The sequence below is a fragment of the Petromyzon marinus genome, chromosome 34 (genome assembly GCF_048934315.1).
Source record: "Petromyzon marinus isolate PM22_M1 ecotype Great Lakes invasive population chromosome 34, UKy_Petmar_22M1.pri1.0, whole genome shotgun sequence".
Taxonomy (NCBI): domain Eukaryota; kingdom Metazoa; phylum Chordata; class Hyperoartia; order Petromyzontiformes; family Petromyzontidae; genus Petromyzon; species Petromyzon marinus.
The window spans coordinates 12,748,093-12,770,045 of NC_133700.1; the positions used below are offsets into that span (position 1 = coordinate 12,748,093).

General features: G+C 45.1%; 1 protein-coding gene across 8 annotated transcripts in view; it reads right to left on the reverse strand.

Annotated features, from left to right (window-relative positions):
* LOC116948739 (uncharacterized) overlaps positions 1 to 21,953 on the reverse strand; it is a 40,277-nt gene that overhangs the window by 17,215 nt on the left and 1,109 nt on the right. For 2 of the 8 annotated variants that reach the window (XM_032965771.2, XM_032965775.2), the window contains exons 2-9: positions 9,333 to 9,605; positions 8,307 to 8,418; positions 6,256 to 6,291; positions 5,891 to 6,052; positions 2,635 to 2,943; positions 2,201 to 2,359; positions 1,685 to 1,843; positions 846 to 952 (exon numbers count right to left, since the gene is read on the reverse strand). In XM_032965771.2, coding sequence (XP_032821662.2) covers positions 846 to 952; positions 1,685 to 1,843; positions 2,201 to 2,359; positions 2,635 to 2,943; positions 5,891 to 6,052; positions 6,256 to 6,291; positions 8,307 to 8,418; positions 9,333 to 9,590 — 1,302 coding nt within the window. In that variant the 5' untranslated portion in view covers positions 9,591 to 9,605. Of the gene's footprint in view, positions 1 to 845; positions 953 to 1,684; positions 1,844 to 2,200; positions 2,360 to 2,634; positions 2,944 to 5,890; positions 6,053 to 6,255; positions 6,292 to 8,306; positions 8,419 to 9,332; positions 9,606 to 11,670; positions 11,792 to 21,953 lie in introns of all 8 variants that reach the window. The other 6 variants (XM_076071725.1, XM_076071726.1, XM_032965772.2 and 3 more) reach the window with 6 other exon arrangements.

The following is a 21,953-nucleotide window of genomic DNA, read 5'->3' on the forward strand; positions in this document are numbered from 1 at the left end:
CGATTTGTTAGTGTTATTCTGGAAGTGCAAAGAGTAATTGGAAAGGTCCCATCACAAAGACTGAAAACGCTCGCAATATAATGCACATTCATGAAATTCATGTAAATCAAGAATAACACCTCTAAATGTCTTGTCTGCACGTAGTCTTATTGGCGTCAGGCCAAGCGAGTGGTGGCATGGCTATGCACCGTCCCTTTCTCTCGTAAGACCCCCAACTCCTCCAACAGGCCGTCCCCATTTTACCCCCTCCACAGATTTACACTGTCCTGCTGCAACCAGAAAGGATTTGATGCCATATTAAAGTCAAGTGTTTTGTTTTTACACAATGTTAAATTACCACAAGATATGGACAATTAAAATAACTTTAAAAAAGGCCTACAAAACAAATTACTCATTTACCCAGGAAAGTTTCAGAGCTAATCATTTTTCTTATGGGGTTGGTAAGTTTCCACAATAGGGGGCGATGTTGCCATGTAACCAACATTTCCTAGTATTTTTTTTTAGCATTGGTCTCTTTGGCCAAGACCGGTTAGTGTCTTTTTAGCTCATTCATTTAATATTTATGGGTCCGATTCCAGCACTCGAATGCAATTAAACAGTGGATTATTTTAATGTATCATTGTTATTCTTGTTTACATTGCGTCAGTCCTTTTAGTTAGTCATGTAAAGCACTTTGTATTGCATTCTTTGCACAAATTGTGCTATACAAGTAAAGTTTTATTCGATTTTAAGCCTCTTACTTAAAGCATAACACACCATTAACACAAAACAATTAACTACAGATGCTTAAACCTAAAAGCCACCGTGTTCACTGGCCAGTAGCCACACTCTTCACTGCACCCCACCTTGGGTTTTAGCGTGGATTCAACAGCGGGCTCGCCGGCCGGTATCGGCTCGCCGGCCGGTTCAGGCTCCAAGGAATGGGCACCGTCTTCCCGTTCTGGTGGTGTATCTGAGCAGACAACAAATAAGATCCGTGAGCATCCCAGGGACATTTCCTTAAAGACAGCCTCGTTATTTAGTGACGATTACATCAATGAGACGATGCTACTGTAAACAAGTCAGATGGTCAGAAATGTCAAGCAGCCATTCATACACAAGCCAAGTTGACCCTGATGAACGGTATTCATCTCCATGTGCAACACTAGAGCCAATGGTGAGAATTCCACATTAATAAAAACGGTAGAAACCAGGTCCCTCCATGGTACAACCAGTTAACATTACACGTAAAGTAAAACAAAGTTTATCAAAAAGGACGATAACGGAGGTGGCTAGCAAGTGAAGGGAAAAAGAGCACCGGACCCAGCATTGCCGAGTCCCTAGGTTCAAATCAAAGTTCCAATTGCCCATGTTTAAAGCAGGCTCTTAAGAACAGCGCTCTGATGGTCTTCAGTCCAGATTTGGAAAAATTCCTAATCGGAGAATTGAAAAATGGCTGCCATGTGGGAAAGTGCAGCGTGGACGAGAGGTCATTTTAAAGTATCTCAGGAGTCGTTCCATGTCACCTTCCACGGAGGACCATTCTTGAACATACGGGCGTTTACAACTGCCTGTCAGAGCCTTGACAAATGACACTTGGTCACATGACGAGACAAACACTACTGTAAATAATATTTAAGGAAAAGAGAAAAGTTTTATAAAGTTCCTGGATGATAAATCGGATAGCGAACTGCGAGGGGCGCACCTGGAGGCTGGGGTGTGGCAAGTTCCGGCTGCGGTAGCGCGCCCTCCTCATCGGAGGTCCCGGCGCAGCTCGGCTGCGCCAAATCGCGACCCTCTGCCTGCTGCGGGGTTGCTGGCGGCGTCAGCTCGAACGCCAGGTCCCCCAGCAGCCGCTCGTCTGCTGTGGAGACGAGAGGTCAATACGGGAATCGAACTAACCGGCTCGCTCACTATCAACACCCTACGACTAAAACGGTTATAGTCGGAGCGTGTGCCAGCGACATCCGTATCAGCTACACTGTAGTCTCAAACAACTCACTATATTATATTTGTTTGTATACTTTCAGGCAAGTCAATTCATCTCGTCAAAATCGATCATGCTTTAGTCTTTTCGGAGGTAGCCATGACCATTGCTCAAGGGAGTTGTCAACCTCGGTCAGACTAAAATAAAAATCGATGCGACGAGTATTTTTTTTAGGCACCAAATTGGCTAAAACAGAAACTAACAGTGGTGCAAGAGGAATGGAAATGTTCGCGCCGAGGACTGTACGTGGACAAATTGCAAGCTCCGGCACGGGCTCCACTTCCGAGACGAATGCCACACTGGGCACCAGCTGCTCCTCCTCTCGGTCAGCCGCCAGCTCTGTGGGCTCCACCCAGTCCGCCGCGGGCTCCACCAGCTTGGCCGCTGCGGTATCTGCGGCAATAACAAAGAGGATTCTGTGACTCCCGTCTTGACTTAAAGCTTCCTTCGCACGGAACACTAATACAGGCATGGACCATAGTACGGCAGTGACCACTTCAATCGTTCATTGCCAGCATTTAAGATTCACCAGGCTACACCTGAAGCTGTCCCACTCAATCGATAACACGTCCCCACCACACAGAAGACAAATCAGTCATGGACTTGACGTCACACCTTTTTCCATAAACTAAATTCTAGTCCGTGTTTTGTGAGATTTGAGGATTTACCTTCCGATGCGCAAGCTGGTTGGGGCTCCTCGTGATGATCGAGCGGCTCTTCTTGCGACACATCAGCCGCCTCTTGCACTGAACCGTGGTTCTCCAAGTCCGCAGGGGTCAACAGTGACTCCACATCGCTGTGCGGACTCTCCAGAGGGGCACTCTCAACAGCTAAAGTACCATCCTGGTGAATCGGACTCTCAATGGAGCAGGGACCATCGGTGGCCGCACTCTCAAAGAGGGCACCGCTCTCCAGCACTTCCTCAGCATTCAAGGGACTAGGTCCAGTTTCCATGTCGTGCCCAAGCCAAAGATTTTCTGTAAAAAAGAAACACCGAGTTATGGAGTAACAAATATGATTTGTTCTTAAGCCCCCGATACAGCGGTCCATCTCAGTGTACTCGACACAATTCGTGACTTGCCTCACAAACATTTTAAATGAAACCCTAATGGGAGTCGCTCCATGGGCATGCGATTCAGCTCCTGGCCTGCAAGCGGGTATTAGTCTGACGGTAGGGGGCAATCCAAATTGAGTAAAGTTTCAAATTCAATGAAACCACCTTGTGTATGAATGGCAGGAAGCGCTAACTTATACTTTTGTCAGTGCCATATATTCAGCGGAGCTAAATTTCATATAAAGGTGAACCAAGATCTATAGAAAAAGACTACAATTAAGAACGCAGGTTTTCAACAATAAATCTGTCCATGGCAGGCAACGCCAAACCAACAGCTGTGAAATGACGTGACAATCGGGGCTGGACTATCAATGGGCCTCGGTACTATGACCACGACTCTCCCCACCAGCAGCAGGAGAAAAATCTAAAACTTTCTCCGCCATCCTGTCCCGCGGCACCAATAACGCAGCGCACACCACAAACGACTAACAACGAGGCTCCCATTCACATCCAAAACCATGTCACTTCTACACCAACGCCTCAGTCAGCCACATTGATTACACCTTTGCGCGTAGGGGCAAACAAAACTTTATAAGGGTGATATAATAAAAAGCGCTCACTGGCTTATTTTCAATGCAACTGCTCGTAACTGCTAAACACTGGTAATGCAAAGTAGGATAGGAGCAATGGCGATTGACTTTGAACAAATGCTGGATTAATTGCTACTATATACTCTCTCCAGCCTAAACACTCATTAGAAGGTTCAAGACAACTACTGTAATTATTCAGAATTTTATCAAGATTACAGTCATGCACAGAAATTACTTTAAACTCCCTCAATATAGCAACAATTTTCAGCCTTTGTACATTTTCTGCTGGATGAAGGCCTCTTCAAGTTGTGTTCTCATGGGGATTGTCGGACCATACCAGTCAGTGCAGGTTTGCACGAGCAGGTGCCTAGAAACAGTTCTGACAATTGCTCCCCACCCATGTTGGCAGTGGCCAATAATCAAACACAGGTTTGCAGGGTTCAAAGCAGAGCACTTGAAATTCAGTAAGCAGCTAGAGAATTTACATGTATAGTCTATTACAAAGCACAAGCAACATGGTACGTCTCGCCAACGTGGATGCTACGGTGGCGAGATGTTAACTACCTCGCCTGGTATACAGAAGGTCGTGAGTTCGATCCAGACAGACACGCTGTATATTTGGAGTTTTCATGCTCTGTGTTCGCGTGGATTTTACTCCGGGTACTGCAGTTTATCCCTCCACATTTCTGAACATGCCGTTTGGAGTATTTGGCTGCTATAAATGTTCACATTAAAAGCCATTTTGTCGAGTTATCATTTGTGGCCAGGTCGCTTCTGAAAAAATGGAGCTATATAGCTCAGTGGGCTTTACCTGGTAAAATAAAAAGTTGTTTAAATATCAATGAAACCAACTCACATCATCGAAGGCAAGGTTGGGGGGGGAGGGATGGTGGGGGCCTTTGGAGGAATGTTTAGGCAAACTCCAGACATGTAAACCAGAGCAGATCCAAGACGCGTCCCTTGCACGGAACCTGTCAGGGCAGGAGTAACATCCCCCAGAGCGCAGCACTAACTCACCAGGGGACGTGTTTACTCATGGAAGATCCTCGCGGAACACATCCCATCAGGATGCTTTATTTAAGGGTTTGTTTTAGTTTTTATTACATTTCCCGTTGACTCGTCCTTAGAATACAATCCAGGAAAGGAAAAGCGTTGGGATGAAATTTCATCTACAATCCATGTTTTTTCACTTCGCGTACATTTTACATATAGTACAATCAATGGTGTTCCACTATGCCCTGGGTATAGAGATGGGATGTTAAAAAGGTCTGATATGTGAACACACATTGAAAATGACAGTTATATCATGCACCATTAAGGTTACTGGACAAACTGCTTTAAAACATAGAGTAAATGCTATGCTGTGCTTTGGAAGCGAGTGCAAGTGAGATAAAGAATACATTGATGTGAAAAGGTCACGTTTGGAAATATGGCCGGTTAATTGGTCGGAGCAGATAGAAGATTGTGCGGTATTAAAAAAATATGGACAAAACAGCGTCGCAACTCAGGTTCAACGTGGGTCAATACTGTACTTGGAGGCGGGTTCGCTATTTTTTACACGGAGACTTCCTCACCAGTGACACGCACGGCTCTTTCCTACAAAAACTTTTCTCGGTCAAAACACGTGCAGTGCACACCACACATTGTCCTGCTCTCGAAGCGGTCAGCCAAAGCCGACACGACCACAAAGCCAGCGGGGCTGCCACCTCGTGTACGCACGCAAATACACAAGATCAACGACTGCAAGTTGTTTTAAAAACGCCTTCATCTCTGCATATGAACACCTAAATAGTATACGCGGCGTTTGCTCTACCTGGAGATACAAGAGAAGTAAACTCTGGGTAAGAATGGGTTTCTTTAATTGAGGAACGAATATTTTACCTCAACAGCCCTTAGAAAGAAATGGACTTTCAATTGTAAATCGAATTTGTGACTATCGTTGAGATAACCAAATTCCAAATTGAAAAGTCAATTTCTTAGCCGAGTAGACTTGACTGAAGATGTTTCTGATAAGGGCGGTTGAGTCAAATGTTGGCTCCTCATTAAAAAAAAAACACATTGAGGTACCGATCGTTACCTCTACCGTGGTCGGCCGGCGAGCCTGGATGCCTTTGCTCGGTTCCAATTGTGTCAGGATACACCACATTTGGCCTATTATAACGTTGCACATTGTTAGTCTCCTCTTGATATTGCCACTATTTCAGGGTTTTTGGAAGACGATAAAAAATGCTTACACAAAAAATATACCCAGGTAGAATTCTGCATAAGCCTCCCCCTTACCTCCAGCTCCAGCAAGCAGCAAGTTGTCTTGCGAGGCTGCTTCAGCACCAGCCGGACTACTCGGCTCCGCCACCATGCTGGTTGGTGCCATCAAGGGGCCCAGATCTTTTTCCAACGGCAATTTCAAGAGGCACGTAGCTTCTTGCAGCGACAGTTTCTCTTCTGCAAGATGCAAGTGTGCAGGTGTGCACGGTTTAGACAAAGATCACACCCACCCCCCCTATGTAGCCTACACAGGCTGTTGGGGCAAGTGCTTATTATTAGGTGCTACACGTACATGTTCCCTGTGTTTCTAAACACCAAGGTGCGTTTAAAACTCCGAATTCAAGTCAAATCAAATGCCCAAGTGGTATTGTGCGTTTCACCTTCGAGTGTAGTGGGATTCTCTTCGACAGAATCTTCTGCAACGAAATGCAAGTACGAAAGAAAGAAGCAGCATGTTAGACACATACACACGAAGAAACATGAAGCATGTTAGACATGTACACACGAAGAAACATTAAGCAAGGAGTAGATGCATGGGCAAGGAAATACAAAGTATCGCATTGTCTATGCATGCGGGCACCCATGGTCTTAGAATGTTCGTTTAAAAGAGAATCCGACAAAAGTCACAGCATAGTGCTGTATGAGTCACCTTGCAGTATGGTGGCAATAATTAAAATTTCATCTGCAGATTGTTCTGCAATGAAATACAAAATTGCAGAAATTTTTAACACAATTAGGCACAGCCTATGATATATTTTTATTCTTGCTAAGTAAAAAAAACAAGTCCAATTCCATCATACCAAGAAAAATAAATGTCAAACGAAACTAATTCACGACAAATTAGTTTACCTGGGGCCAAAGTGAATACTCACAAAACAGATTAGAGACTTTCACAGCTCATGTCCACAAATGGAAAGCAAACAAGAACATTTTTACAGCATAAGCCAATGCTTGCCCAATACCAGTCACCTGATGGGCGTGAATGCATGAGAGGCTGGCCACAACGACCCCCTAAGAGCCACAGAATTCCAGAAATGCGAATCGTGATGGGGCATGCCTCAAGAGAACTCAGCCGCTGGGAGAGTGCCGAGTCAACTCACCAGAGCCTACAACTGTTCACCTGAGGAACCCAAAACACGGGGTGAAATTTAGCAACCACACCCCGGTTATACCAGTGGGCTCAACAGATGTAACTGCAAGCTGCTGTTGCTGCTGCTATGAAATTCTTTATTGCAGAAGCCATGGGTTAAAAAAAAGTTTTCGTTTTCCTAGTAAAATTGTGCAAAAGCCTTGTGGCACACCTAGAATTAACTGTAAATGTTTTAATGTAAATGTGGCATTTAGGTTACACCAATCGATGCTAGAGTGTGAAAGTGTCAATGAGCAAGCTAAAACATAACTATGTTTGCATTTCACTTGAGTGGTCTGCTCAGGCAACAAACTGCCTAGAGTATGCACATCTCTTGTTAATCCACTGCTGGATGAGGGCTTCTTATACAGTGCGGATCGTGGGGGCGATTGGACGACATTTCACGATACTGGCAAGTGGGGGTTGTGACGGCAAAAGACAGACAAGTTTCACTCGTTTAACCACGTGACTATACAAGAGACCAGAATTCTCATTTTGCAAAAGCAATCTGGGGCACTAAAATTAAAGCAAAAACATTAAATAAAGCTCAGCAATTAAACAGAAAGTGGCACAAAACCAATTAGCAAATGAAGAATTCGAAAACAGCATAAACCAAGGTCGAAATTATAATTTCCTTGCAGTGCAACTCGGGCAGATTATGTTTAGACCAATTGGAATGAAGGTATATAAAACAATAAACAGACATAGAACATCCTTATCACTAGGATAAAACAGTAGAGGATTAATGTCAAATAAGTACAACTACGGATTTCGCTATTGTCCTCAGTTGCCCACAACACAGCCCCCCCTACAGCACCCTAGAACCCTGCCGCTTGGATGGGCAACCATCCAAGCGGCAAAAAAAATCTGCTTCTGCTTGCCTTCTGACCCACAACACCGGTCATTCTTGAGTATTGGTGAAAGGGCTGGAGTACAAAGGAACAAGTATTTAACTGTGCAGTTCAAGTCAAAAGTAATACAAGATTGTAAATGTGGCTTGGTTCTCCAACACACCGGTGTGCTGGATTAGTAACGACTTGGCATGCTCTGTTTACGTGACAAACCCTTACTAGTTGGCATGGTGGCGGGTTTAACGACATTTATATTTTACGCGATCTAACCAAAAAACCTGTATTATGGATATTGGTCGCTATAGCCTACATATGTCAAAATAAACAATACAACTTGACTGCACAATGGACTGCCATATGAAAGGGCATACCGAACTTAATGCAGTAATATCAATGAATCAAGGCCACAACAGTGGGAGGACCCGATGTCATCGCGCGCTCACACACTCACCTCTTTCCTCGGCGACCTCTGGGTCGTCGTGCGACGACGTCTCTGGGTTCCCCACACCGTTCACGCAGGCTGCGGTGGAGTCATCCTCTTCCTCGTCCGCTCCATATGGCTGCTGAAATGGACATGGGGAAGATGGGACAAAGATCTCGTAACCATAATAGACGATTGGGGGAACTGTTAGGAGTACCTACAAAAGGATTGAACAGCACACACGGGTGTGGGGGATGCCAGAAATAGGACCAGCTGCCTTTGTCCCCCCCATTGTTAATGTTTACATCCTGTTAGCGAGATACTCATTTAAGGCAGAGCTGGCATAGGGGAAGGCCCAGGACCAGTTCAGATATTCGTCGCCAATGTTACCCATGGCCAGGACTGAAGCTCAGGCCGCCGGGTTTGTAAAGCAGTACTACCGAAAGAATGCATGCGCGGGGACGTCTCCCACAAATGTTTTTGAGCACCCTTAGAAACGTTACTTAATATGAATGTACTCAATTACAGTTTAGTGCAGATGCTATGAATACACAATTCAATTGTATTCATTTGAATAAAAACAATGGACAAGGTTTATACATTTAAATGCTATTATTAACTAAAGAAAAAAGCTATTTCAGTGATAAAGCACGACAAAAATCCAGAAGCTCATGCATTATTAAAGTCAATCCATCCGAACCGAATGCTTAAGTGTCTTTGGATCACTCGGCTAAAGCAGGCACCAGATTTTAAATGGAACATCAACCACGTGTTAAGATGACGCTACACATAGCAGACACCAAATGCACCAAATAGCAGAGCAGCAGCACTGGCTGCACATCATAAAAGGAGTACACAAAAGTCATAAACTGAACAATGACAGTCGAATTAAGTAAATCGAAAGTCAGAGTCAAAGCACACAGATTTGTTAGGAGGGCATATAAAGTTACATTCCACAATGCATGCCCAAGGAGGAATTTTCTTTTTCCATGCCGCCCAAACATTCCTCAACGTCCATTGGGTTAGCGATGGGCACGCCATCGGCGAATGCCTTACTTGCTCGTCCTGCAGAGAATCAGACGTGGTGGCCTCCTGCAGGCTCGTCGGAGATTCTTCCAGGGCCTCCACGCTGGCCACGCCCTTCGTCACTTCCTCGACGACATGGTCCTTCCCATCGTCACCAGCATCGGAGTCATTAAGCACGGTTGCCTGGGGTTCGCCAGTCCAGGGATGTGCCGGGGAGCTATTGATGTCCGCCGCCTCCTGTGCAGGGAGGTCCTCCGCCAACCAACTCTGCTTTTGCTCGTCAGCCATGGCGTCGCCCACCGACTGCAAGCATGTCCCAAAGGACGCAGGAGCAGGGGTCAAGACAGGTCGGCGGGCAGATTTTTTTTTACAAAGAGACGCAGGAGGGCAAGGATTGACAAGCCCTAAAGTCTAGATTTGAAGTTTGTGACTGCAGGGATCCGCTCTTTGGTTATTTCGGTAAAGTCATGTAGGTATAATATAAAATTAAATCACGACGTTTTGGGCGCAACACAAGCGTCCGTCATTAGGTGGGACAACCACAGCAAGAAACAATTGCTGAAGTGGGAAAATGGGCTGCTGTAACAAGAGGCTATATAGGCAAGAGGGTGGAGGAGCAATTGTTTCTTGCTGTGGTTGTCCCACTTGATGACGGACGCTTGTGTTGCGCCCAAAACGTCGCGATTTAATTTTATACCATCCGTTTGGTATGCATGTTGAACTTCTTTCGCACTGTCCACAGCCAACCGTGCTAAAATCGGAGGTGCGTGGGAAATCTGATTAGCTGCGATTGTGTCTAAGGCAGCATCAGACGATAGCAAGGACGCGATTTCCTGCTGGAATGAGATAGCAAGGACGCGATTTCCTGCTGGAATGAGCACATTGTCCACATTTTATTTTATTCAACACCCATTAGCTGTCAAAAGCCTCACTAAAACCACCATTTTTTTTCCCCTTCTGAAATAGTAACACATGCAGCACAGCGATTTTCGAGCAATGGACCTTGGTGAATATCGCTGTTCGGGTAAAAATTAACCAGCTGACCGAGCTTTTAAAGGCTGCTTCGACGCTACTCGACAAGGACATCCCCATCCAGCGTTGAGGACATGGGTTCTGCGTGCGCCACATTCCCAGGGTTCTCAACCCAATGGACACTAACGCGAGCAGTGCCGTACCAAATTAGCAATGCATGGGGTAAAATAGGCAGGTGACAAAGCACTCTCTGTGACCAACGTGGGCATAGCAGCCTGGAAAGTGGAACACCGAGAGCTCATGCAATCCAGGACACAATTTAATTGTGAAAAGTCAGAATTTACTGAAATTGCAATCCCTTTGTGCGCTTAAAAATACATACGGGTATAGAACACCAGTGTTAACTAAAGAGACTAGGATTAATAAGACAGCCCCTCAATCAACATCTACTTAAGGAGGCTGACATCACCCTCTCAGACACGCACCGGGCAGAGTAAACACTCAGAGCCCTCGTTGTCACAGAGTGGTTGTGGCACGACGTTATTTAATTAATCACCTAGAAAGTTCCACGACAGCTAATAATTACTCTGGTTCTTTCGGTAAAGTCACTTAGAAAATAAAATCAAATAATAACAGAATACGACGTTTTAATTGCAACACAAGCAACCATCAGGTAAGACTGAATGATAAAACAGACACAAAACAGGCAGACACACAAAGACACACGGAGTGAGACACACCAAGAAACAGAAGGACAACGAATCTGTGCCGAGGCCTGAAATAAAGAGGGGAGAGGGGCCGGGGCAGAGAAAGGACTGGGGAGATGGACAAACGAGGGGACCAGCGGACAAATGAGGGGACAAGGAGGAAGCAGTGTGGAATTCTGGACCACAGTGGCCAGAGGAGAGAATGGTTTAAAGCAAGAAAATCGAAAGTTTGAGAAAGCAAATTTAGTCAAATTAAAAAATATAATGCAATGCAACAGAGGGTCGGTTAACACAGTTAACGCATAGCCTGGTTGATTAATGTTCTCCCAAAGATTGCTAAATTAGAAGTAAAGTGTGAGTTGAGTAAACCTTCCCCGTAGAAGTGGTTCAAACTAGATTCAAAGCCTTCGTGACTGCAGGAATTACTCCTTGGTTCTTTCGGTAAAGTCACGTAGAAAATAAAAATAATAGAATACGACATTTCGATTGCAACACCAGCAACCATCATCAGGTAATGAATGTGTGTGTCTGCCTATGTTGTTTCCGTGTCTGTTTTATCATTCATTCTGCCATATGCACCCTGAAAGTTGTGTCTGCAGCAAGCGCGTGTATGTTTACCTATGAACGCGTGCGCGCGTGTGTATGTGGGGGGAGTGGTAGTGTAGCAATTCGCGCGCTGCGCTACGAACCCGGCGATCCGAGTTAGATTCCCGCTCACGGCCACCGCCGGTGAAGATTATTTGAACCAGTCCTGGGCCTCCCCTCGGTCGACTCAGCCTCAAACGAGTAAATGGTGTGTCAACATCGCCACTGGGGAGACAAAGGCGGCCGGCCGTGGTGAATCCCAAGTCCCGGGTGAAACCGGGTAGTAAAGCTAGTGTATAATATGACGCGAAGCCGTGGCAGCGGTTTGCACATTGCACTGATCCCAGCGACCTCTGTTCGACTCCCATCCATGGCCAATAGAGGTAAGTGACAACTGAACGAGTTGTGTTCCCTTTAAACCCACACTGACCAGCATGGTCAAAGAACCCAAGCCCGACAGTATGGGGAAACTTTAAATTGGGTATTGGATTTTATGTGGCGTTGGCACAGAAAATACACAGCGCCAAGTAAATTGTGCCAAACCATCTGTCGGGTGTAAAAATACCAAAGGTAATTTTAAACAAAATTTCCTTGATGGATCAAGCAAGTTCCACCAACAGACAAGTCACAGGCAGAAAAAATAATCTGCACGGGGTGCAAATGCTATATATAATCTCAGGAAGAATATGACAAGACTGCATGCATTAAAAATAAAACAATCCCAATAGCTGAATTAACAAATTGTCCATTAATGAATTTTCAACCATTGGGAGGACAAAGGACAACTCCTCGCAAATTAATTTAGCCACAGTTCCTATTGAATTAAAGTGATAATCAGCTCCAGATTTACTCTTGAACAGTAGTTATAATTCTGCAAGAGTTTTACATTTCTAATACTTAATGTTTGCTTGATAGCATGGAATTAATCTCGTGTTAAAAACTGTATGACACCAAGAAGAGCGTCCCAGCAGCACGAATGGCAAGCGTGACCTACAATTTGCAACACCATCTAACACAAAACAAGGTCAACGCCGCAGTGTTGTGTTTGCAAATTACTACGCAATGTTACTGGATGGCAGCCCAACCATGGCATTGCAGTTACAGCTTCAAATATTTAAAAGCTGCTGTATGTAAACAGAGCGGAAACACTGCCCCCCCCACCCCCTATACAAAACCTCACACTAGTGGCAAGCTGATGCTACGACTGTACCTCAGTTTACACGAGCCGCCGCACTTCACTAGCCTGTGCCACCAAGCAGTTGGTTATAGGTCACATCTAGAGCCGGATCAGAACCAGGTTGGTAGGCAATACGAGCGCCGTCACAATGCAGCGAGCGCACCGACCGTACGTGCCGTGTCCGTGCCAGCACAGACATGCCCTGTTATTGTTATTTCGGACAAACCCCCGGCCCTGCAGCCTGGCGGGGCTTGCCATGCCTGTGCTCGCCCTGCCGGGCATTCCGGCATGTGTCTAGGTGGTCGTCTTGGTCCCACAAATCAAGCATTCCACTTGCGAGCCACGTGGCCCTCATCCCCGTTGGATAAGTCTGGTCAGGCAGCTGCCGGAGGAGGGAGAGCAGGGGGATGGGGAGCACATGACGTAATCCTCAAATCTTCTGACCTGCGTCAAACGTCAAGTGCAATTAAAGCGGGAAAGCGCAGAGCGGCAACGTGTACACAAACGCCTCGGTGTTCTCAAGAACCCGTGCGAGACGTTGTGTGTGGGCAACAAAGACGCGCGTGCTGAAATTAACAGGGACCTGCATTACCAGCCAGGGCGGTGCTGCAGGCGTTTTTAATTTAACACGATGCACCAAGTAACATCACTCACTCGCTCAAGTGCAAGCGCGGACGGGTGTCACGTGCGGGCATCACGTGTGGGCAATGCTTCATCGTCAAGCGGCCAAGTATAGATCGCTTGCCCTTATGTGCATGATATGCGATGCCCAGACAAGGTTAAAGCAACAATTTATTAATGGAACGCCTGCCAATGCAATTGATCATGATAAATCTAATGGAACCTTTGACCTCTGCTCCTCCTTGGTGGGATTGTAAAATTGCAGCATGACAGCTTTTTTAGAGACCAACCCACACAGCAAGATGAACTTTGTTTCTTTATCATGCATTACAACGGGTAGGAACAGGGCTTGAAATGGCTCACATTTTACGAGGCTGGATGAAGGCCAACTAGAAAACAACTGTTCGTGACAAGTGGCTCCAAGTCCCGCAGCGCATTAAAATAACAAAGCTACTGCATTTGGTTAGTTTCTCGTTCTCATGACAGGGTTATAATGCATTGGGATGTCCTTAACAACGAATGATCACTTGTAATGTCTTGATTAAGATCGATTCAGCTCACGATTTGCTTGTGTAAGAATGGGCTGTGTTTTTATTTGTATACGTTGCATGGAATAGATTCACATGACACCTGCGAATATTAGAAAAGGTGACCACAATTCACCAATTTAAAAACAAGTTATGGAATTGAAACGACGGGTGAATGGTCACAATGCTCTTGTTAAGGGCCATCCATTTAGTACGTATGCATGGAGGGGGGAGGTTAACCCAAATTGGCCTTCAAATTAGTTAGATAGTCCAGCGGTGGACTGTTTGCTTAAAACACGTTAATATTATTCATCCTTGATAGTTTCTGCGTGGTTTACATATCGGTCGTTCTATAGGATTCGGGGGGGGGGGGGGGGTGCATCAAGCGAACGTACGCAGGTGGGGGGGGGGGGGTGTGTAAAAGAACACGTGCGTACAGGGAGGGGGGGGGTGTCAAGATTTTTGCGTACGTACTAAATGGATGGCCCCTTAAGAGACTGCCTTGCTTCTAAAGCAACACTGCGGTGACATCCTATAAAGCTTCTGTAATCACCCAAGTGTTTTTGTTCTCAGACACGAATATTTAAACTCGTGCTAGATAACCTCAACACACAGCCCAAGTACATAACACAGCAAGAGCTTTTTGTTTATTGGGTTGCACCTAACCCGATGCGTTGCCATTAACAAAACCATTACCGCTGCAATTATAAATCCATTCCATGGATGCAGGATTTGTAAAAAGCTAGTTCCACAGACCGCACGTCCACGTTGGACAATCTTATTTTTTATTTTGTATATTTTTATTATTTTATTGTTTCCCTTCTACGTGACTTTACCGAAAGAACCAAGAATATCAATCCCTGCAGCCAAGAAAGCTTTAAATCGAAATCTTATTCATGTCGCACTCCAGAGGGAAAGTCGCCAAAATCCTTGCACGCACCTGATAACTGCGCAAAACGATGGGGTTATGGACTTATGGGTCAATGTGGCCAAAAGCCTAACTTTTAAAAGTTATTAGATGTCACTAGATAGACCTTAAGCTTTCAAAAAATGTCAAAAGACAATTGATCAAGTATTACACAAACAGCTGATGCATGATCCTAACTACAGACCTGGAATTGACATGTCACCGGTCCCAGAAAATCATATTTGGCATAAGAGGCTGTGACAATTTTGCCACTCTCGAAACCCAAAGCATGGCTGGATCCAATCGCCCAGTTGGTAATACGGACTGGGAGCTGTAGAATCCGCGGGTTAACTAATTTGACATCATGACCATGTCAATGAATAGGGCCAACGCGACATCGATCTGTATTGCGTTTTCAATGGCATAATTATATAATTGCTCTGCCAAGAAAGGTGATCCAGTCCTACACAGGCCAGCTTGTGGAAAGAGCAAACTTATAAAAATGCAAATATTTGTCAGCTGCATTCAAGGGCAGTGCACAATCTGCACTGGAGCAAAGCAGTCCTATAATTTGGAATATTTCTATAACCATTACGGCAATTTAATTTGGGCCTACACCAAGCAAGTATATCCAACACTATTTATAGGGACTGATCTACACATCGTTGAAATGCCAACGTTGAAATTGCAGTAGCGGCATCGCAAAATAATGTATTGTTTATTTCTGTAGGGTCACACATGCACGCACACACTGGTCAAACTGCAAATCGTTTGGAATGCAGTACAGTGCACAATCGGCGCAACGCTCATGCAATTACTCCTGGGATGACACAATAACATGATTATAAGACTTAGAATATAAATATTCTGGAAAACCACAGCATTAGCAAATTGCGGTGTCTTGTCAACATTGATCAGAACCTCAACCCGAATGAAGCTGCCCATTTGACTATTTACAAATACAGCGAATGCTATATTTGGAAACTGCATATGAACAGCAATATATTTGGGAGTTCAAGGATTACTGACACACCTATGCATTGTACAAAGCCAAGCCCCAAAAATTAGAACACTAAAACCAGTCTGGGAAGTACAATTCATATTTCGGAATACAATGGAACATCCCTACGATTAACATGGGTGGCTAAGTACGTGCGAAAGAAGCTCAACATGAACTAAACTATTTTTTATTTTACCAGGCAAGGTCCACAGAGCTACGTAGTAGAGCTACGTAGTAGCTACGTAGTAGCTCTGTTTCAAAAGTGATCTCGCCACAAATGATAGCTCATCAGCTTATCACGTGGAACTTTATAGCAGCCAAATACTCTAAACATGTGCGATAAGAGGCTCAATGGATCCAACTATAATTATTACCATCCCCAAATGCAACCTTTCTGAATGTGTATGCTTGCTTACAGGGATCACACTTGCACGAAACGATGACCCGACAACGCCCTGGCACGGCTGGGACAGGTTCTGAACCACGCGACCTAAAGCAACATATCCCAATTCTTTCAGTTCTGAGCTTCTCTTCTTGCACTTTGCGCCGATACAGGTTGGGTGTGTTGTATCACTTAACCATGCAACGGAGAGATAGCATGATAGGGTATCAATGAGTTGTTTTACTGGGGCGGTACAGCAAGACGACCTTTCCGTGTTAGGTTACTATGTGACAACCTAGAAAAACAAATGAGAATCACAAAACACACCAAGCATCTGCTGCAAGCAGCTGCTTTAACCACACGGGCAATTGCACAAACGAAAGACAGCACCGTAATGAAGCTTGTTTAACTGTAGTAGTTCACTGGAAAGTCCCTATTCAACAACCACAACTGCCTATGACAAAGCCTCCAGTCACGATGGCCTACATTTACTTACGGATATTAAAAAAACATGAAACCCCCGAAGAATCAAGAACTGGAAAAACATGAATAAGACACTTAGGTTGAAAACTTTCTTAAACTTTGCATTCCACACCTACATTAAAACCTTTGTAATTTTTTTACACAGGCTTAGTTGCATTTTTCGCCCTTGGCCCGTACCGTGTTACCATCCGCGCTGTATCACCACGGACATCTGTCATCACACCAGTGTGGCGAGCTACCGTAAGCCCGTGTTTCACTCCTTGCTGCTTCAGCTCACGTGGGAGATGCGCACGGACGATTTCTAACCACTGCACTCTTCATGCACTCCCAACCCAGGAATAAACTCAAGGAAATGGAGCAGAGCTGCATCATCCGATGCATCAAAAGCAATCATGATATCGGATAACCATAAGAAAAGCTACTAATGGAGGAATAAAACAGAAAAAAAAAACTTCACTGGTTATTAACACCGCCTTAAAAAATAAAAGGTTAGACAGGCAACGTTTCAAGCAATGGCCTTTTATAGCCAATAATGAAAGGCAGCCCATGTCAGTCTCGGGGGCTGTTTGACCATACTTCAGTGTGTTCGTGAAGCAAGGCAGGAGGGTAATCAAGGACCAGTTGAGAGGTTACTCGCCCGATTTTTTTTGTGGCTGGGAACCAAATTGAGTAGCGGGTTCATAACATATGTGGCGCCAACCACTGCGCCACAGCTCCTCTGTCAAAGCTCTGTGATACATAGCTTTACATGGTGAATCAGAGACAATGTGGTAACTTTTTATATGATAATGATCTAAGTTCTATACGAGAAATTAGTGGATGCAATTATGCCTTTTAGTTATTGTACAATTTCATAACAGATAATATTTTTACACCTGAAGGGGCACAAAAAAGGGGAATATCGTACGTTTGTGGCTCACCAATTCTGTCGACGGCTGCAGTAAGTGCAGCACAACTACCTTACACAAGCACACTAGTTAACGAGTAATAAACCCTAAGATGGCTGTACCAAACTAAATAATACCCTTCAGTGGGGGGTATCCTTCCTAACCTTGAGCACAAACCAGCCAGTTGTAGGATTAGAAGGCCTCACAAGGAGTGTTGTTTAATGCTCACTACAAACGCTGCACAGCACGGTTGGCAATAACGGGGGGGGAAGGGGGATGGCCAAGATCCCTGGCATCTTGTTTTTGGTTCAAACAACCGAGACGGGGCAGCAGGGGTGCTATTTGGGAACGTTCCGCTGCACAGCCGTCAACTACACGGCGACCTTAAATAACTTGGCCGGCTCTCACGAGACACGGCCACCTGCTGACAAACAGCCACAGTGCAGGACCCTGGTTTCCAATTTACCACCAAAGCATAATGATGTTCACACACTCGCACACCACTGTGAAGTTACGCACTACTGGCAGAGGCAGGGGGATCAGAGCCACTCCCTCCAGCTTAAGGCTTCGGCGCCGACCTTAAACGGTCGCTGGGGCAAGGACTGTGTGACAATCACCAAGCCAGGCCTGGGCAAACAACGACTCTCGGTTATTGCTTTTGTGATACAACTGCGGTGATAAAAACTGCCTGGTTTGAAAAATCTGCAGGTAAAATGCTTTTGCAGTCAAACTGTACAGGTACAATCTGCAAGGCACTGCCATGGCAGATGCAGACTTTGGAACAGTGGTTTGTTACAAGAATTGCTGCTCAGACTGGTTGCGTGCAAAGGATTTCTCGCCACTTGTGATGCAGGATGTGCCGATTGTCTTTACAGACGTTACATTTGTAGAAAACCGATGTATTATGTAATCCAATACCAGTAGTTGAACAAACCGGACTGCTGATGAAGCCAAGACGGTTGGTACCGTTTGCTTGCTTAAACAAATCCTATTGGATATGGGTCTGGAAAACCAAGAGGCCGACACTGAAAACCAATGTTAATTCATGTGGTGGCACAGAACAAGTCCTGCTTATTACGTTTAAATTATTTTATGCATTAACTTGGAAATACCGTACGAAACAATGCAATGTTATCACTTTCCCTTGCAGGGAATTTTTTTACAAAAAATTAACATGCATCATCATTTGTAACATACTGCACCAATGGCGAGACTTGCAGATAGCTTACCTTGTTATGGATAAAAGGGAAAGTCCCTTGGCATTCTTAAATAAATTGAGCATACTTGTGTGGGGTATCCAGTGTTAGTGCAGTGGTTTGCACACTGCGAACCCAGTTCGATGACCAACACCAGTAATGCTTATTTTAAATCGGTCATGGGCCTCCAAGGTCGACTCGGCCTCAAATTAGTACCTGGTGGGGTATACAAGCATCAACATTCAGGAAACAAAGGCGGCCAGGCATGGTGCTGGCGACCCACCCCCTCGTGTTCCGTACCAACATTCATAGTACTGTTAGTAAGCGCGTTGCTGAGGCTATACGGGGGATCTTTGGGTCAACTACTAGAGACCTGCCATCAAGGGAGGCATGGCAACCTACAACCTTGAGTTAAGGCAATTCACGTTCAGGTTAAAACTGAACTCCAACTGTTTATTAAAATCTATACTGCCAAAGATTACACTATATTCGAGGGCTCATCAGATTCCTGACCGGTATGGTGACGCAAACATGGTCTGGACAAGATTGAGCACTGTAAATCAATAATATATCCTGTGCACACTGCAACTCCTTCAGCGCCACGATCAAACACACCTGTGTCCACTTGAACTCAATGTGCTTTGTCATGCAGCAACGGTGCAGAAATTCAGAAGCCGATAAAGAGAATACTGCCTGCAGATTATAATTATTAACGATTTGGGTAATCAATTCAAAGCAGTTTGGAATGGCAATTACCATTCCGCAAGTCTGTCGGGATGTTTTTTTTTTAGTGCGACATTTAAAGCTCCAGAGTGAACTGTGGCAGTTGAAATGCACCCTACACAGTTCGGGGCACCCATTTAGTACGTACGCATGGAGGGGGGGTTAACCAAAACGCGTACGCTTGCGTATGGGGGGGGGGGGGTCTACTGACAATGTTCAGACGCATAGGAAACGGGGGGGGGGGGGGGTGAAGACTCGATAATAATTTGTCTACATTGGTCTTCAAATGAGTTACATAGTACGGCGGTGGACTATCTGAAACACGTTAATATTAGTAATCTTTGATCGTTTATGCGTGGATTAAATATCGGCCGCTCTATAAGATTCCGGGGGGGGGGGGGTGCGTCAGGCGTAAGTACGCAGGTGGGGGGGGGGGTAAAAAGTCCGCGTGCGTACAGCGAGGGGTCAACTTGACAGATTTTTGTGGACACTCAATGTATGGCCCCTTAAATTGAAAGACCGAGTTAAAGTCCCAGCGACGGGTAACACCGATGAGGAGTGATAGATATCTTGGTTCCGGCTCATTCCCTTCAACAACCTACGCTCACCGGTGTGACGGCGTCTGCTCAAATACCACTCAACCCCAACGGCGAGGGGGGAGGCTTCCATCCAGCAGTAGATTGGCAAAGTTGTACATACAATTTTGATCTAAAGCTTTCGTGACTACAGTGATTCATATTCTTGGTTCTTTCGGTAAAGTCACGTGGAAGGGAAACAATTAAATATATATAAAACAATTTGTACATACAAGTTCAGTGAGCGCGGAAATCGAAACTTGTAGGCGCTAGACTGAAGGTTTAATTGCACTGTTTACATTCACTTGTGTCCCACTTTCCGAGACTGCTCCACATATGGTCTGCGTCTCTCCGGCCCACTTCAAATCTGCAGTCAGTCTGTACAGTTGACAGAAAACTATTGCACTTGTCCAATAGGAGCGCTTGTCAATGGCAAGACAATCGGACAGATGCATAGGAACTCGCCATGCACACGACCGAAACTCAAGATGAAGGGAAAACGTAAAATGCGTTTATCCCAGCAACTAATAAACTCAAGGCACCATTTGGGAGAGAATACGGAGTAGACGAGGGAGCACACTGGTTGTTATGACTTTACTTACAGTAATAATATAAACTACATAAAGAGTGGCACACAAGACAGCAAGTGCTGTTAAAATTTATTGAAATAAATAATTAACTCAGCAGCTACTGAGTAGCACTTACTGCTATTCTGCCGGCCTTTCATTTTTCAAACGCCTCAAAACGTACCGTGTTCAACGCGTGTTGTGTTACTGTGCAAGCCACGTTCCCAAAAAAGGAATACTTTGAGGTGAATGTGCGGAGTGAAAAAATAATAATTGCACCGAGCATTCAATGCATCTGCAGGAGACACTTTTAAACAATGGGGGCATATGAATTCACAATGCACGAGACGCTGCCCAACTTCTCCATCTTGGAAAAAAAAATCACTCCCACTCCTCCACGCACGAAGTTAGGGAGGAGTCCACTCCACATGGCTCAAACACGACGTCTCTCTAAGGAGGCGACGGCAGCTTGGGAAAACATTCATCAAGCAGTGGAACGACTGAAGAGGTCTTTAGGGCGGTATTCCTATACGAGCTACATATGAAGAAAGCCCACTTCTTACGTTGTTGTAGAGTACGAACCTCAAATTGGCCAATTAACTGCCCACAGACGGCGCAGTATTTTGCACATGGTATAACAAACGCATCGTCTACAGATGCTTACAAATGAGACCTTTTCACAAACAGTAAAATGCATTCTTAATATAACTACATTATCTTAATTAAATTATTTGTCCACATTCAAAACTGTGTACAGTACTTATTTATGTCCAGTAACGCACGTGTGCAACTTGTCATTTTCTAAAGAGGTTCGCATATCTGCTGCCTACACCTCCCAAGTTAAGTAATCCTGTTACCGCCGAAACACTACCGGCAAGTGCTTGGGAGCTTGCGGGTACCAACGTAGTCACGGTGCTTCGGTGTGAAGTCCCAAACGCGTTTAATTATTAAGAAAACCCGTTGCTCTCAGTACACACGGAAGCAACGCGGTCTCCAAGGCAGGAACTGCACCTTGGCACTAGGGAGTGCTGACACTAGAGGCGACAAAACATGATCCAAGGACTACAGCTAGACGATAAGGCCTTCTTCACAAGTGCTCGCATTCCATTAAAGTCAGGCAGCTCATTGGCCTGTGCACATTGAGGTCCTCCCTATGCCATGAGATTATTCGACCTAGAGCCCGATTGTGGCAATGCAACTTAAAACTATGAACCAAGAAGTAAACCACTGTAGCCTGCGCTCCGTCAGAGGAATAGCAAAACTACACTAACTCTTCCGACTCACTCTCGTCGTGGCAAGCAGCAGACCTCCACATTGGCGGGTTGGTGGAGGCGGCAGACGTG